This window comes from Halichoerus grypus, chromosome 2 (genome assembly GCF_964656455.1).
Source record: "Halichoerus grypus chromosome 2, mHalGry1.hap1.1, whole genome shotgun sequence".
NCBI lineage: Eukaryota > Metazoa > Chordata > Mammalia > Carnivora > Phocidae > Halichoerus > Halichoerus grypus.
The window spans coordinates 57,100,311-57,117,146 of NC_135713.1; the positions used below are offsets into that span (position 1 = coordinate 57,100,311).

A 16,836-nucleotide genomic window follows, 5' to 3' on the forward strand; every position below is an offset into this window, starting at 1 on the left:
TGAGGCCTGGAGGGAAGGTCTTAATCAGAACTCCTAGACCCCACCCAGTCCTCTTTCTTCCTGTCCTGTTGTACCTCAGCTTGCCACTCTATCCAAAGAGTGAGGAAACAGAGCCTTCTGGTTTTCCAGGATTGGGAGGGGGTGGGAGCACACAGGAGACGGAGAACATCTGAATATGTATTTTAAGCAGAGTCCGCAATGGGAGAAACCAAAGGGGTTTTCTGGAGGGGTCACTCAGGCTGATTGGCTGTATATCTAGGTTGGTGGCTCCCTGCACTCTGGCTAAAATGCTTGACCGGTGGCTTGTGCTATTTTCCAGCCTTGACAGCCCTTAGTTCATTTAGTTGGATGATTTGTCTGTCTGACTTAGCCACCAAGTGGGTGATTACCACCACTGCACACCAAAATGGGGTCTTAGATGGTGGTTATTACTAAAAAGATCAGTTTGGCCTGGATTGTCTAGGGAAGGATGGTGGTGGGTGTATGCATTTGGGAACCTGCTCAGGAGGCAAATAAATACTTCTTTTGGCCAAATTCATAGGGATGGAACATCTGCTATTCTAGATGCTGCTGTAAGCCAGCTTTCAGGAGGGCAAGTGGGCATGACAAACATGAGATAGAGCCAGAATGAAGACTGGGGGTGGGGTTGTCAAGTGAGTTGCCGATGAAGAAGCTAGCAAGGGTTGGAGTCTGAGTCCAGAAGCAAGACTTGACCTTTGAACCCTCTTCTGCAAACCCCCCAGAGATGCAGAAACAGAGGCCCAAAGAAGGAAGATGTCTTGCTCAAATCATTCCCAAATTAGTGGCAAAGTTGGGATCAGAATACAGATTCCCCACCTCCTCCTGGGTGATCTAATCCTGCGGCTGCAGCCATGCACTCACCTTCCCGGGACAACGGGGGCCATGGGGACAGCAGAGCCAGGGTCGGTGTGACGTCTGTGGCTCTGTTGGGCCAGCCCAGAGGAGCAGGGAGGCTGAGAGAAGCAGTGAGTTGCAGGGCCTTGGGGACTGTGGGCTGATGGAGTCTGTTTCTCCTCTCCCTTGCCAGGTACACCAAACCGCTCACCTTTGCTGACTGCATTAGTGATGAGTTGCCACTAGGATGGGAAGAGGCGTATGACCCACAGGTTGGAGATTACTTCATAGACCACAACACCAGTAAGTTCCTGGCCAGCCTCCCTTTCCCATCCTGCACCCCATCCCTCTACCTCCACACCCCCCCACCCCGAGTCTGAAAGAGCTGCCGGCAGAGGCTCTTGAAGCCAGATTGTGTTTTGTTTTCTATAGAGTTAGATAGAGATGTCAATGTGGATATAGATAGATAATGTATGCGTGTACAAAATAACCGTTTAGAAGGGTTTTAAATAGAATCTAAAACTGCCCCCTCACAACCCAGCTCCCCAATTTTACAGAAGCAGCCACTGCTAATTCCTTGTGTATCATTCCAGAAATGTTCCAATTGTGTGTTTGTGTGTATTTGCATCTATTCTTTCACTTTTTTAATATATCTCAACTTTTTGTGCATACAGAGTTTTTTTCCATGTAAGGCAGATGTGTCATTGTCATTGCCAGGCCATTTTGGAGCAGCTAGAGCCCCAGCATGTCACTAGCAGCATGCGCACATGTACGTCCATAGTGGATTGGCATCAGTGTGCGTCTACAGCCCATCATACCGGTCAGCCCACCCTCACTTTGTGTCCATGATCCAAGTATCCTGATCTAGAGTACAGATTCCTAGTGTCTCTGTCTCTGGGACCATGATGGAGGAATAGATTGAGAAAGGGACAAGCATATTGTCTGGCAGGTGGAGAAATCCAGGTCACGGTCCCCCAGCCAGGGAGAGTTGATGTATATTTGGGCTTCATCCTTTGTATACCTTCCTGGCCAGGACTATTTCCTGTCCTCTGAAATTTGCTGCCCCGTTTGTCCAATGCCTGTCTCACTCTCAACTTCTGAAGTGTAGGATTCCCTTTGTCCTTTCAGGCCAGAGGAGAATGGACTGAAATGGGTTGTGCCTGGCCAAGTTTGAAGGCCGAGAATAGGGTAGGAAAACCTAATAGCCCCTGTTTACTGAACATACACTCTGTGCCATGTGCTCAGCAAGGCACCTGATAGGCATCATCTCATTTAATCCTCCCAGCTCCCCTGTGGGATGTTAGGATGATTATCCCCATCTTACAAATGGAACTTAGAAGTCGTAACTGGCTGCTTGACACTCAGAGCTAAAACGTGGTAGAGCTGGGATTTGAACTGGTGCTAGGGAACCAGGTTGTGCTTCCCCATTCATTTCCTCCTCGGGTTTTCACTAGCACCCGGCCGTGCCCCTCATCACTCAGTGGTATAACCATTTGCCTGTTGTAAAGCAAGACAGTATCTCAATTCATTGCTCCAGTCCCAGGCCTGTGCTTGATAAGGCACACAGTAGGTGTGCACTTGACCTTTGTTAAATAGGAAAGGGCATACGTGCATGAATTCATGACTGGATGAATGAGCGGACTTCGTCGAAGAGTTTCTGAGAGACAGCTAATGGCATTAATTGCTTTGTTGGGGGTAGCAGAGGTTTTTATTAGCACTCATGATTGCATGCTGGATAATGAGAAGTAAATATGCCTAATTGAGTGTGTACGGGGAATGAGGTTAATGCTTGGAGGGCTGCACGGTATGCTGGGTTAAACACTGATGTACAGGGACCCTAACCAGTCCTCTCCTTGCGTCTAATTGCTGAGTTCATCCCCCTCATTAAAATCTGATGGCAAGAGCAGGATTTTAAGGTGCTTCTGAGAGTTGCTGGAGAAATAGAAGGGAGGAAGGAGTAGCAGGCAGCGGCAGAGTTTATTCTTGAGGGGATGAGGGCAGAAATGGGGTGTATGGGCAGGTGAGTAAATGGGGGCCATCATGGGAAGAATTCTGTCTGATAGTTTTACCAGCTATCAGGCTACTGGGTGCCTTTTGCTTTGAAGTTGTTCTCCTGGGAGGGAGGACACCACGTCTGCTGCTGGAACCAGTGCTACAGGTAATGGCAATGTGACCCTTGAGGCCCAAGCATTCAGAGCCGTGGACTTGGACCAGTGCTCCATGTGTGTATTGTTCATGGACGGAAATTACCTTCTTGAGTTATAGACCCAATACAGTTGAACAAGTTAAATCTACCATCCAGCATTCATTCATTCAGCAAGTATTCACTGACAACCTCTAATGTTCTAGGCACTGTTCTCACAACTTGGGATACGTGAGAATTGCAAAATGGCAATGATTCTTGCCCTTACAGAGCTTTCATGTTAGCAGAAAAGCCAAAAAATAACACAAATAAGCAGATTATAAGGTATATTAGTCAATTGCAGTATTAGGGGAGAAAGAGAAAGCAGAGTGTGGACTGAGGCATGCGGGGGTGAATTTGAAGGTGGTGGGAAAGGACAGTGGTCATGGTCTTCTGAAAGAAGACCTGGTTGAGAATTTGAGTTTTTGAGCTAAGACTTGAGGGAAATAAGGGGGCATTTCAGGTAGAGGATGGATAGAGCCAGAACTCTGAGGTGTGGTCACGTTTAGCTTGCACAGGATGGTAAGGAGGCAGATGTGCGCATGGCAGAGTGAGTGAGGAAGCCGGGAGAAAGACATCAGGCTAGAGAGTGGCAGGGCATAGATGGAGTGGCGGTCTGCCTTCAGGGCGCTAGCTTTTGCTCCATGTGAGATGAGAGCCGTTAGAGGGTCTTAAGCAGATGAGTGGCACGATCTGCTTTATGTCTTGAAAGGGCCACTCTGACTGCTTTGCTGAGAATAGACCTTAGTGGGGCAAGGACAGAAACAGAGAATTTTGTGAGAGATGATTGCAGTAGTCCAGGTGACAGAGGACAGTGCCCCAGACCAAGGCCATAGTGGTGGAGGTGGTGAAAAGTGGCCAGATGTGGATGTATTTGCAAGATAGAGCCAGCAGAATTTCCTAGTAGATTGTATATGGAGCATGAAAGAAAGAGGAATGTATGAATCTCATGGGGCCTGAGCAACTGGCAGGATGGAGTGTCATCGATTGAATGAAAAACACTAGAGGAAGACTGAGTTTAGGAAGGAAAACAAGAGTTTGGGCATGTCGAGTCTTCCATGCCTGTTACACATCTAAGATGTTGCTGGTCAGTTTGATAAAGGAATCTGGAGTTTGGAAAAGATAGTTATTTGGGAGTTGTTGGCATATAAGTAGTATTTAAAGACATGAGACTAGCTGAGATCATCAGAGGAGTACATCAAAGACAGAGAGGAGGACCAAGGAATGAGCTTTGAGGTCCTCGGACAGTAAGGGGATGCAGAGAAGAGAAAAACCAGCGGAGACTCTAAGGAGTGACCAGGAAGGAGGGAGGAAAACCAGGCTATCTTGGCAGCCATGTGAAGGAAGCGCATCAAGGAGAGGATCCTGAGTCCTGTTGAATGCTTCTGATGGGTCAGGTACCAAGAAGACTGAGATAGACCCGACTTGGGAGGGCAGCTTTGGACAAGGACTTGGGGCACGAGCCTCACTACAGTGAATTTGAAAGAAGCTGGAGGAATGGGGAGCAGCAAATATAGACAACTCTTTCCAAAATATAACCCATTTTATTATTTTGGTACTCCCACTGACTGTTTACATCCATCATGATTAGATGGTTTTAATCAGTGATCAAGTTGTGTGTTCTACTATTTTCTCTTCACAGTATGAGTATTTGAGAGATGCCACATAGTCTTCATATTTGTCATTTTTTAAAAAGATTTATTTATTTATTTGAGAGAGAGAGAGCATGCACACAAGTGGGGGGAGGGGCAGGGAGAGGGGGAGAGAGAATCCTCAAGCAGACTCCTTGCTGAGCATGGAGTCCGACACAGGGCTCAGTCCCACAACCCTGAGATCATGACCTTAGCTGAAACCAAGAGTTGGATACTCAGTAGACTACCCATGTGCCCCCGTATTTGTCATTTTTAATGCATCAAACAGATGTAGTGATACATGTTAACACGTAAAACAAATGCACTGTAATTGCCCCCATTGCTGACCTTTTGTGTTATTTCCATATATTTGTTATAAATAAATAACACCAGAGGGAGACTCCTTATTCATATTGCTTCTCTCCTTTGTGATAATTTCCTTTATATTTCCAAAAATAGGATCACTAAGTGAAAGGTTATGAACATTTTTGAGACTTCCAGTCCATATTCCTAGGTTGATAAGTATTTCCAGAAAATTGTAGCAATCTGTATTGCCACAGGCAGCAAGGGTACTGTTTTCCTCATACCTTGATCAGTATGGGGCTGTTTTCATTTCTTTATTTTTTGATAAATTCATCATAGGTTGAAACTGTTACTTCACTGCTTTTCATTTGCATAGTAACATGGTTGGGCATTCTCCAGATGTTCGGCTGTTTTTGTTTTTTTTTTTTTAAGATTTTATTTATTTATTTGACAGAGAGATAGAGAGCACAAGTAGGCAGAGGGCGAGGGAGAAGCAGGCTCTCCACTGAGGAGGGAGCCGGACGTGGGGCTCGATCCCAGGACCCCAGGATCATGACCTGAGCCGAAGGCAGCCGCTTAACCGACTGAGCCACCCAGGCGCCCCTGTTCGGCTGTTTTTAAGACGATTGTTGTTAAAGCCCTTGGAGAATACAGTAGTGTTAGCCACGTGGGTGGGTGTGTGGTGTGTGTAGAAAGTGGGTGTGTGGTGTGTAGAGGTGGGGTGTGGAGTGTGTGCAGAGCTCGCGAGTGTGGGGAACGTGTGTGGAATGTATTTGTAGGTGGAGGTTTGGAGCATGAGGGAGGATAGAGAAGGGGTTTTCAATCATGGTTTCACTCAGTCAGCTAAATGTTTGTTGGCAGTAGCTGCCTTTTGGGGAGGGGGACATGAGAGGAAAGAGGATGGGGAATGATGTTTTATGTAGCTAAGTTTGTAACCTGCTGAACGATTAAACTGTGTCCATGTATAGCTTTAATAAAAAGGAAAACGAACAATTAGCTAGACAACGTGATGTCAAAGATCTTGCCCAGGTGTAAAGTTACCTGTTTGGGTGTGATGGACTTAAGGAAGGGGAGTACCAGCAGAAGAGGCTGGGCCTGGGAGGACCCCCTCAGAATATGACTAATCCAGGATTAACAGCTGTTAACACAATTCCATAGAACCCCCTGGGAGCTTTTGAAAAGCCCAGTGTCCTAAAGGACAGTCTTTTCAACAGTTGCCGGTACAGCTGGCCCACATGGGAAAAAGTACACCTCCACTTCTGTCCCTACCTCACACCATACATAAAAATAAACTCAAAATGACCATAGACCCAAACATAAAAGGGAAAGCTGGAAAAGATCTAGAAGAAAACATAGGAGAAAAATCTTCAAGATTTTAAGGTAGGCAAAGATTTTTATTTGGACAACTAATTATAAAAGAAAAAAGCGATAAATGGAGCTTCATCGAATTTAAACCTGTATTGTTCAGAAGACACCATTAAGAAACTGAAAGGGCAAGCCACAAATAAGGAAAAAATATTTGCAATACTTACATCTGACAAAGGACCCATATCAAGAATATATAAAGAACGCATATCTTACAACTCAGTAGTAAGAAGCCCAGCAACCCAATAAAAAATATAAGCAAGAGATTTAAAAAGACACTTCACTAAAGACATACAAATGGCCAGTAAACACATAAAAGTATGCTTTCACCATCAGTCCTTAGGGAAATACAAATTAAAACTACAGGGAGGTACCACTGCATACCCGCTGTAATGACTAAAATGAAAAAGATGAACGATGCCAGTGGTTGGTGAGGATGTGGAGGAACTGGAACTCTAATACATTAGTGGTGAGAATCTAGATCAGAACAAACATTTTGGAAAATGATTTGCCAGTTTCTTATAAAATTCAATATATGCTTACCATTACAACCCAGCAATTCCACTGCTGGATAGTTTTACCTAGGAGAAATGCAAACAGATGCCCATACAAAGACTTGTGCATGCCTGTTCATTAAAGTTTTTCATAATAATCCCAAACTAGAGGGGCGACTGGGTGGCTCAATTGGTTAAGCGTGTGCCTCTTGATTTCGGATCAAGTCATGAACTCAGTGTCCTGGGATCAAGCCCTGCATCTGGCTCCATGCTCAGTGGGGAGTCTACTTGAGAATTCTCTCTCCCTCTCCTTCCATGCCCTCCTCCCGCTTGGCTGTGCGTGCTTTCTCTCTCTCTCTCAAATAAATAAATAAATCTTTTTTAAAAAATCCCAAACTAGAAACAACCTAAAAGTTTATCAAAAGTGAATTGTGATAAATTCACACAATAGAATATTATTCAGAGGGACGCCTGGGTGGCTCAGTCGTTAAGCGTCTGCCTTCAGCTCAGGTCATGAGATCGAACCCCGCATCGGGCTCCCTGCTCAGCGGGGAGCCTGCTTCTCCCTCTCCTCCCTGCTTGTGCTCTCTGTCTGTGCCCTCAGTTGCTATCTCTCTCTCTCTCTCTCTCTCAAATAAATAAAATCTTAAAAAAAAAATAGAATATTTATTCAGCGATAGCAAGAAACAGGTCACTGATAGAAACAACATAAATGAGTCTCAAAAGCCTTATGCTGAGCATGAGAAGCAAGGCCCAGAAAGCACACACTATATCGGTCCATTGATACCAAGTTCAAAACAGAAGCAGAGGGAGGAGGTGGGTGGGGGAGACTGGGAAAAAGAGTACAGGGATTGTTAGGGTCCATCTAAATCTGATTCTGGTCCAGCTGGCTGGTGTGATGCTGAGCTCCAGGTGGGATCACCCACCAGAGGGCTCGCTGAAATGCTAGGCAATGTTTTACACATTGATTCAAGCAGTGGTTTATGGTATACACATTTGTCAAAACATATTGAACTATACACACTTCAAATGCCTGCACTTCATTGTATTTAAATTATGCCTTAGTAAAGTTGATTGAAGCAATATATTGATGCCCATTTCATACTGCAGACCAATTAAATGGAAATCTCTGGGGTAATCCCAATGTGCAGCCAGGTTGAAACCGGTGTTCTGACGTGGGGTTGTGTGTTGTTTGTCTCTGTGTGCGTTCATCTATCTGTGTTGGTTTCTACTGTAAAAGAGAGCCTGGGCCACCAAAAATGGTAACCAAGCTAGCCCTCAATTAAGTCTCTCCCGTTCGTTTATATTCCAAGGAGTAGGGCCTCAGCCACAGGGCGGGCGCCAGAGGGAGGGTTCATCAGGGTGTGCCCTAGCTTCTTGTCCAGGGCCTAGCATTTCAGCGAGCCCTCTGGTGGGTGATCCCACCTGGAGCTCAGCATCACACCAGCCAGCCTTGCCTGCCAGCCTCAGTGACCGCTCAGCCCATCTGTGTTGGCACCTCTTGGAGAGTGGTTTTCACCTTTGGTGACACATTGGAATTATTTGGGGAGCTTTGCAAATCACCATTGACTTATTCCCACCCCAAGAGATTCTGATCTAAAACCTGGGCATCAGGAGTGTCAAAATATACCCAAGTGATTCTCATGTTGCAGTCAGGGCTTCTCAGCCATGTCTGCATATCAGTCACCTGGGGAAGCTGTTACAACTCTCAATGCCTGGGTCCCACTCCTAGAAATTCTGATGTAAGTGTTCTGGGGCAGAGTTCAGGCTTTTTTGTGTTTTTGGTTTTTGTAGCTCCTCAGCTGATTCTAATACACTGCCAGGACCCAGAATTACTGGATGAAGTACCAACATTTTTTTTAAAACAGTTTTGCTGAGAATCTGGGGGAAAAGTCACTTTCATAGGCTGTTCGTGAGAAAATTGGTACAACCTTTTGGAAGGTAATTTGGTTGTAACTGCTAAAATTAAAATATATATATATATATATGTATATATATATATATACCCTCCGACCCAGTAGTCCCTCTATTAAGAAATATATCCCTCAGAATTAATCACACAAGTTCATTACGGTTTTTTTAACAATTGTCACTGCAGTATTGATTGTGGTAGCAAAAGAACTGAAAACAATCCAAATGTTTCCCAATAGTGGTCTGGAAAACCACTAACACCCTACCATAAATAAAGCCTACCACCATATCATAGAATACTATGCAACCATTTAAGTGGTCGAGGTAGATAAAAAACTAAAAAATAAATAAAAACAGTAATAAAACTAAAAACAATGAATAAACAAAAAAGTTGAGTTGAATCTGCACCCACAAGGAAGGATGAACATGATATATCATTTGCAGATGAAAGCAGATTACAGACTAGTAGATGTGACATGGGGCCATGTTGCATTAAAAATAAATTAGTGCATATAGACACACATGTATGAACAGATTTATGTGGAATCAGAGGGCAGTATCTCCTAGTGTGCGGGACTCCTAGCAGCAGTTACCTCTGAGGAATAGGATTAGAGACATGGAAACTCTCACTTCTTACTTTATAAATTTGCGGTGGTGGAATTACGAGATGTTCCTTTTTTGTATTTTTCAGTATTTTTTCCAAAAAATGTAAATTTTAAAAAGTTACAAACTTTTGAAAACATCTCCAGCCTGGCGGTGACCGGCTGTTTCTTTTCTGTGGCTTCTGTCAGCTGGTGGTCTGAGGCTAGTGCTCGAGGGGTGCTCGGGAGTCCCTGACTCTGAGGGAGTCCACATCTACTGATGGAACATGGGGCCCAGCTTTATAAATACTCCCCTTCTTAATCTTTTCTTGCAGATGTTCCTCCTCCTTTCTTGGTGGAAAGGTTGCAAAGCTATTCTTATGAGCAGTCTTGTGGCTCCCGCCAGCAATCTTCAGTCCTTGTTTTCTTTCCCAGAAAAAGGGAGGAGGGAGAGCTAGAGGAATTACTGTTCATGGACAGTTCAGAAACTGATCCCAGAAAATAGTTTGGGCTTTACTCTCAACCATCGTTTGTTTACTTTACCTGGGCAGAAGTGCTTTACAGCTCCCTAGGAAGCAGGGAGGCAGGGCCCATTAGCCCCTTTAATAATTACAGAAGTAGATTCAGAGAGGTTAAGCAGCCTGCACATTGTAACACAGCAGTTACCAGCAGGGATGAAAACTTGGCCCTGCTGCTTTTTTTTTTTTTTTTTAAGATTTTATTTATGTATTCATTTGAGAGAAAGAGAGAGTGCATGCAAGCAATGGGGAGGGGCAGACAGAGGGAGAGAGAGAATCTCAAGCAAACTCGCGCTGAGCACAGAGCCCGATGTGGGGTCCATCTTACAACCAGAGATCAGACCTGAGCTGAAATCAAGAATCAGTCGCTTAACTGGCTGAGCCCCCCAGGCGCCCCCGCCCTGCTGCTTCTGTGATCATTCTCCCTATCCCTTCTTGCTTTCACTGGAGATGCTCATTTGGGCCTGCTTACAAGGAATGAGAGCTATAGGGCCTACGAAAGGCGGCACAAACTCAAATTCCCCAGGAGTCAGATCCGTGACACGAATGAATGAAGCAGAACAGCAGACGGATGGAGGGCACGGGTCTGTGGCCAGCCGTGGACTCAGCGTGGCCAGATCTTCTGAGAAACCAGAGGTCAGGATTCTACTGTGTAAATCTCCCTATTTTTACATACTAGTAACCAACTCACCGTTAATAAAGCACTTTGGGTTAAGCAAACCTGTCCAGTGGCTGGATTCGCCACATGGCCGTGATGGTACAGTTCTGGTGTGTCAGTCGCCCCTGAACCCACCCACCACCTGGAAGGTGGCTGGGTGGTTGGCAGTTGATGAACATCGATTCTTTGACATTGATTTGACCTCCTCCGTGTCTGCTCAGCTGCCAACTGTCCATTTTTTTAAATGTCTGTCTTTCAGGGTTTTGACTTTTTCAAATGATCGCTGTATATATTTACTATATACATAATTTTTTTCAAAAAAGAATGAAGGAAAAATATCCTACTACCCAGACATATCTACTGTCAATAACGTGCTAAGTTGTCTCCTAATCTTTTTGAGAATGTACATATTATTTCAATAATCACAAAATTCTTTATGCAGTTTTGCCCCCGCACTTCCACTTGTATGTCATAGGCCCCTTTCCACTTCACCCATATTTCTTTGAAGACACTATTTTTAGTGGCTATGGCAGTGTATTATGTAAAATGCAGCAAGGCTATTTGGCCAGTTCTTTTCTGTGTGACCTTGAGCAAGTTATTTGACCTGTGTCCAGATTTTCTCTTTTGAGTAGTGGGGGTCATAATGGAATCTAGTCTTTAGGGTTAGCGTAAGGATCGAAGGGGTAAAGAGATGTAAAGTCGTTAGAACAGTGCTTGGCATACAGTAAACATGAAATAAGTGCTAGTTATTATTGTCATCATCATCATCATTATTATTATCATCCTGATTTGGTACAAATGCATCTTTGCCTGACTACTTTATTACATTTAATAATAAATTACTATGGGGGAATTATGGATCAAAGGGTGTTCACATTTTAAGGCTCTTAATTTGCATAGTCATTTAGTCCTCTTCTAAGTCTATTCTAATTTACATTTCCAGCAGGGAATGGGGTCCGTATTTTTTCATAGCCTCTAAAATATGATTTATTTTTCTTTACTCGACCAAGATAGCTGACCTTAAGCACCTCAAGTGTCCTTGAGCCTCTGTCTAGATTAGAACTCAAACCTGGTCCTTCTCTTGGCTGTTCTGAGATGGCTTGACTTGGGTATGGAAACTGATTCTGGTTTATTTCGTGTTTGTTTGTTTAATCCAAGTGGATTTAATAGGTAAGTTGAACCCATCCGCTTCTATCGTGATTTTCTATTTACCACGCTTTCTGATTTCTGCTAGTGGATTCCACAGGCCACCGACCCAACAAGACATTTGTGAAGTGCTGACCGAGGGTGTCTGGGGTCTGTTCCAGAAACCACTCAGATCGAGGACCCCCGGGTACAATGGCGGCGGGAGCAGGAGCACATGCTGAAGGATTACCTGGTGGTGGCCCAGGAGGCCTTGAGCGCGCAGAAGGAGATCTACCAGGTGAAGCGGCAGCGCCTGGAGCTTGCGCAGCAGGAGTATCAGCAGCTGCATGCCGTCTGGGAGCACAAGCTGGGCTCCCAGGTCAGCTGTGAGTACCTCCCACCGCCCGCGCCCACCAGCACCTCTGCAGGGAGAAGGGAATGGCCGCGCTCGGTCCTGCCTGGCTTGCCTTTCAGTGCTTCTCACATCTACCTGTTTCCTTCCATCTCCGCTTCTCATGCAAACCACCATCCCTCTCCGATGCCATTCCTGCTCCTGCTTGTGCCTTGCAGTGATTCATGAGCCATTTTCATTCCATTCCTTTCATTCATTCGCAGTCGTCTCCAACTACCCGACTACCCGACTACCTGTTGGCTGACAGATCTCATTGAAAGCCCTCCAAAGGCTAGGGGGTGTGGGGAGTAGGGAGTTCGTCCTTAATGGATGGAGTTTCAAGTTGGGAAGATGAAAAAGTTCTGGAGATGGTTGGTGGTGATGGTTGCACAACAATATAAATGTACTCAATGCTCCTGAATTGGACATTTAAAAATGATTAAAGTGGTGAACTTTATGTTATGTATATTTTACCACAATTAAAAAAAAAAAAAACCTTCCTGTCGTTCCTTCCATGGCCTCCACTGCCCTTTGTGATCAGGCCCCTGCCAGCCACCCCCACCTCGTCCCCTGCGGCCACTCCCTGCACCTCAGGCTCATTCACCAGGCTCCAGAGCCCCCCACTCCCCTAGCCTGCCCTGCGCCTTTCCGCCTCGGGGCTTTTGCTCTTGCTGCACCCCTGCTTAGAATGCTCTTCTGTCTGTCCATTTGCACAGCTGGCTGCCTCTTACCCTTCCAGTCTCATTCTTCCTGTCATCTCTGAGAGGCTTGCTTCTGACAACTCTATCCACAGACCCCCTTCCCCAGCGGTAGCCTGTGTAAGGGCTCTCTGTTTATTTTCTTCGTAGCGTGTGTCCCAAGACATCTGCTTACAGGTCTGTCTGTGTTCCCTGCGCTGGCATATTAACTCCGTAAGGGCGGGGCTCCTGTCTCCCCGGTTCACGCTGGTGTCTCCAGAACAGGCATGCGGGTCCCCCAGTCCTTCGTTCCCGGTGCAGTGCAGAACGGTATCTGCTCAGGAGCCCACACCCCTGTTCCTCTGTGTTTTTTGTCTTTTACCACTATTTCTAATAACCAGTCCTCCCCCATGTTTACTGGGTGTTTAGAATATGTCAGGCCGAACATGCTGTTTCATTGAATCCTCCTAACAACCCTGTTGGCAAGCACAGTAAATATCCCCTGTCATAGATAAGGAAACAGGTTAGAGGGGTCGGTGACACGCCCAGGGTCTTAGAGCTGGCAAGAGGTAGCAGTAAGTTCTAAACCCAGACCGTCTGTCCCTCCAGCATTCTCACTGTGGGCCAGGGGCCAGCATTAGGCCATGCTGTTATGGTGGCCATTGCTCGGCTGGGTCCCTGGACACTTCTCCTGTGCGAAGCCCTTGCTCTGAGGAGTTCAGTGCACCAGGGGGGACAAAACTTGCCCAATTACTCACGGTCCCAGCCTTGCCCTTTTCCTTGGTGACTCAAGCAAACCCCCAGCATCTCAGATGATGGAAGAGAACTGTATTATACTCATTCGCTTTTTCTAGGTCCAGTAATGTCTGAGAGACTGTCCTGAGTGTTTTAGCACTTGATCTGTTTTAGGCAGCTCAGGCTGCCATAACAAAATCTCATAGACTAGGTGGCTTAAACAACAGCAATGTATTTTCCCATAGTTCTGGAGACGTGCAATCCAGGATCAGGGTGTCGGCATAGTCTGGTTCTGGTGGCAGATGGCTGTCTTCTAACTGTGTCATCACATAGCAGAGAGACAGAGACAGCATGCTGTCTCGTGTCTCTTCTTGTACAGTCACTAACCCATCATGAAAGCCCCACCCTGGTGACCTCATCTAAACCTAACCACCTCCCAAAGGCCCATCTTCAAACACCATCCCACTGGGGGTTGGGGCTTCAACATATGGATGGGGGTGGGGAGAGGGCGGGGGACAGAATTCGGTCTATAGCATGATCCATACCACAGCCCTGGCAGGGAGATACTATTGTCCCTACTGAAACACAGGTTTGAAGAGGTAGGGTCATTTTTTTTCTCTCTGAAGCCCTCTTCCTCTCTGAAAAGTGACAAGTGTGTATAAAAACAATACTTCTTATTTTGGGGGACAGGATGCTTTTTACATGGAACCAAATTATCACCCCACAAACCATTTACTACTTTGAGAGGGTAACGTGTATTTTCGCATGGGAGAGCGCTGCAGCCACCACCTCACATAGGTGTAAAATAGCCTCACCATGAGGAGACGAACTGGTATCACGTGCCTTCTGATGTGGTGCAGTAAGAACATCATGGAGGCTTCTTGACAAAAATGTTTACCATCAATCAAATCATCAAGACACAGCCAGACAGATCCATAATGTGGACTATCCTACAGGATGATCAGCCTGGACTCTTCGGGGTCGGGGGTACTGAAAAACTGGAAAGAGGGGAAACTATTCTAGACTTGGGGGAAAAAAAGCTATGGATGCATAAACTAAATTAAATGTCTGCACCCTGATTAGACCCTGGATTGGGGTGGAGGGTGGGAAGCAGCCATAGAAGACATCCTCGGGCATTTGGAAGATTGTCTTACGTGTGATCATCATGTTGTGGCTAGGTAGGAGAATGTCCTTGTTCCGAAGGCATGCATGTGGCATCCTACCTGCAGCTTCATTTTAAAAAAAGCAGGAACAAAAAGAAACAATTATGCCATCAGTGTAAGTGAGCTGATTAGTAGCTGCCGATGACACGTTGGTGGCTTTGAATATAGGATAGGCTTTCATTTTTGGTCACCATTTTCAGTAATCGTTTGTTGAGGGCTTGCTCTGGACCAGGTGTCCCACTGAGAGAATTGGAGTGGACAGAAGGATGGATAGAACAAATGTGGGAAAATGTTAAAAATTGGTGGACCTAGGTAGAGGAGGACATATATTATATTATTCTTTCAAATTCTCTGTACCTATAGTTTCCAAAATAAAAGGTCAGGGTGGGGAAAAGAGCCAAATGGGCAGGAATAATGCATTCCCACAGAGAAGCCTGGCGGTGGGAGATGGCAGTTGTTGGACTCTGAAGTCAGAGGGCTTGGGTTTGAATCTCCATTCCACTGTTAACTGTGTCTTCTTGGGGAACATGCTTCACATCTCTTTACATCTGAGATTCCTTCCGTTTAAATATGAAATGTTAATAGTCCCCTCCTCTCCTGGGTCCATGTCAGAGTTTCTCAACCTCCATATGATTGACATTTGGGGCCAGATAAATCTTCATTGTAGGAGCTGTCCTGTGTATTGTGGGATGTTTAGCAGCACTTCTGGCCTCTAACCACTAGATGCTAGTAGTACCCCTCCACCCCAGGTTGTAACAACCAAAAATATCTCCAGACATTGCCAAATGTACTCTAGGGGGGTGCAGAATTCCCCGAGTCGAAAACCAATGGTATAGGTAAAACAGTACCTTCAGAACATGTTAATGGTTCAATATTCTTCTTGGCAGGAAATACTTCACATAATATTTTGAGAGTGTGGACTCTGGAGCTGGACTGCCTGGACTCAAATCCAGGATATGCAGCTTACTGACCATGTAACCTTGCCCAAGTTATGCCACTTCTCTCTGCCTCAAATTCTTCATCTATAAAATTGACATAATACTGGTATCACCTTCACTGAGGTGTTACGGAGCTTAAATTCGTTAACAGATATATAGTACTTGGAATAATACTTGTGATATTCTTAAGCTCTCAATAAATAATAACAATTATTTGACATCATTAATTCATTGGCATTGAAATGACATAAGATTTTAATAGATCTATTTATTCTTATTTTAACCAGTTAGAATAAATACATGATCAGGGGTAGGAAGCAATGATGCAGTCCTGTCATACAACTCTTGGATGCTCCCAAGAGCTCCATCAAGTCCAAAGGCACCACTGATTTGGATGTTAAAGAACTTCCATCTGAAGTGACTAGGGTCATCTCCGGTAATTAGATCTGAGATCCAAACCAGCCAGGAGTTGGGGTGTCCCCAGCCTAAGCATCCCAGTTCAAGTCTCATGACTTTCTTTGGGTTTTACAAGCCAGGTCTGCCTTCCAAGTCAAGCTCTGCAACATGTTGATAGACTGGTGAGATCACATGCCTTGCTTCTAATTCAGATGGCCTGCCCAGGCTTGTGAGAGTTTTGCCACCTGGCCTTGGCTGCAGTGGGGCCTGGCCACAGGTGGGGCCCTGCCCTGGGGATGGAGACTTTGTTGTCACTTCTGGTGCAGTCTCTAGCTCCATGGAGAAGGAGAAGAGAACTAACATTTAATGTGCACCTGTTATATTCCTGCAGGGCAGTATGATGGGCACTCCACATATGTTATTTAAAGTGACCTTCCCCCTCCAAACAATCCTACAAGATACTGTCATTCCCATTTTACAGATCAGAAAACTGAGGCCCAGAAAGGGAAAGGAGCTTCTCCAAGGTCACACTGGTAAAAAGTGGCAGCGCTAGCCTTTATACCCAGGAGTATCTGACCGCAAAAACACTTCTCTTAATACAAATCAGCCAGTCAAATTCTAAGGTTCTTGTGTTACATTTGGGTCCTCCTGTCCTCTGAAAGATGAGAACTCAGGAGAGCTGGGTTCTTTGGGACCTCATCATGTTCCTTCCTCTCTCCAGGCCTTGGTCTCCCATGTGAAAAAGAAATCATTGGGAGGATGCCTGGGTGGCTCAGTTGGTTAAGCAACTGCCTTCGGCTCAGGTCATGATCCTGGAGTCCCAGGATCGAGTCCCGCATCGAGCTCCCTGCTCAGCGGGGAGTCTGCTTCTCCCTCTGACCTCTCCCCTCTCATGCTCTCTCTCTCTCATTCT

The 16,836-nt window shown here is 45.5% G+C and overlaps 1 protein-coding gene across 7 annotated transcripts in view; it reads left to right on the top strand.

Moving 5' to 3' along the window:
* The window catches only part of WWC1 (WW and C2 domain containing 1), a 146,859-nt gene that overhangs the window by 68,146 nt on the left and 61,877 nt on the right, over positions 1-16,836 (top strand). For 4 of the 7 annotated variants that reach the window (XM_036106733.2, XM_036106736.2, XM_036106735.2 and 1 more), the window contains exons 2-3: positions 1,049-1,158; positions 11,806-12,009. In XM_036106733.2, the coding sequence (XP_035962626.1) occupies positions 1,049-1,158; positions 11,806-12,009 (314 nt within the window). Of the gene's footprint in view, positions 1-1,048; positions 1,159-11,805; positions 12,010-16,836 lie in introns of those variants that run through there. The other 3 variants (XM_036106738.2, XM_078066840.1, XM_078066841.1) reach the window with 3 other exon arrangements.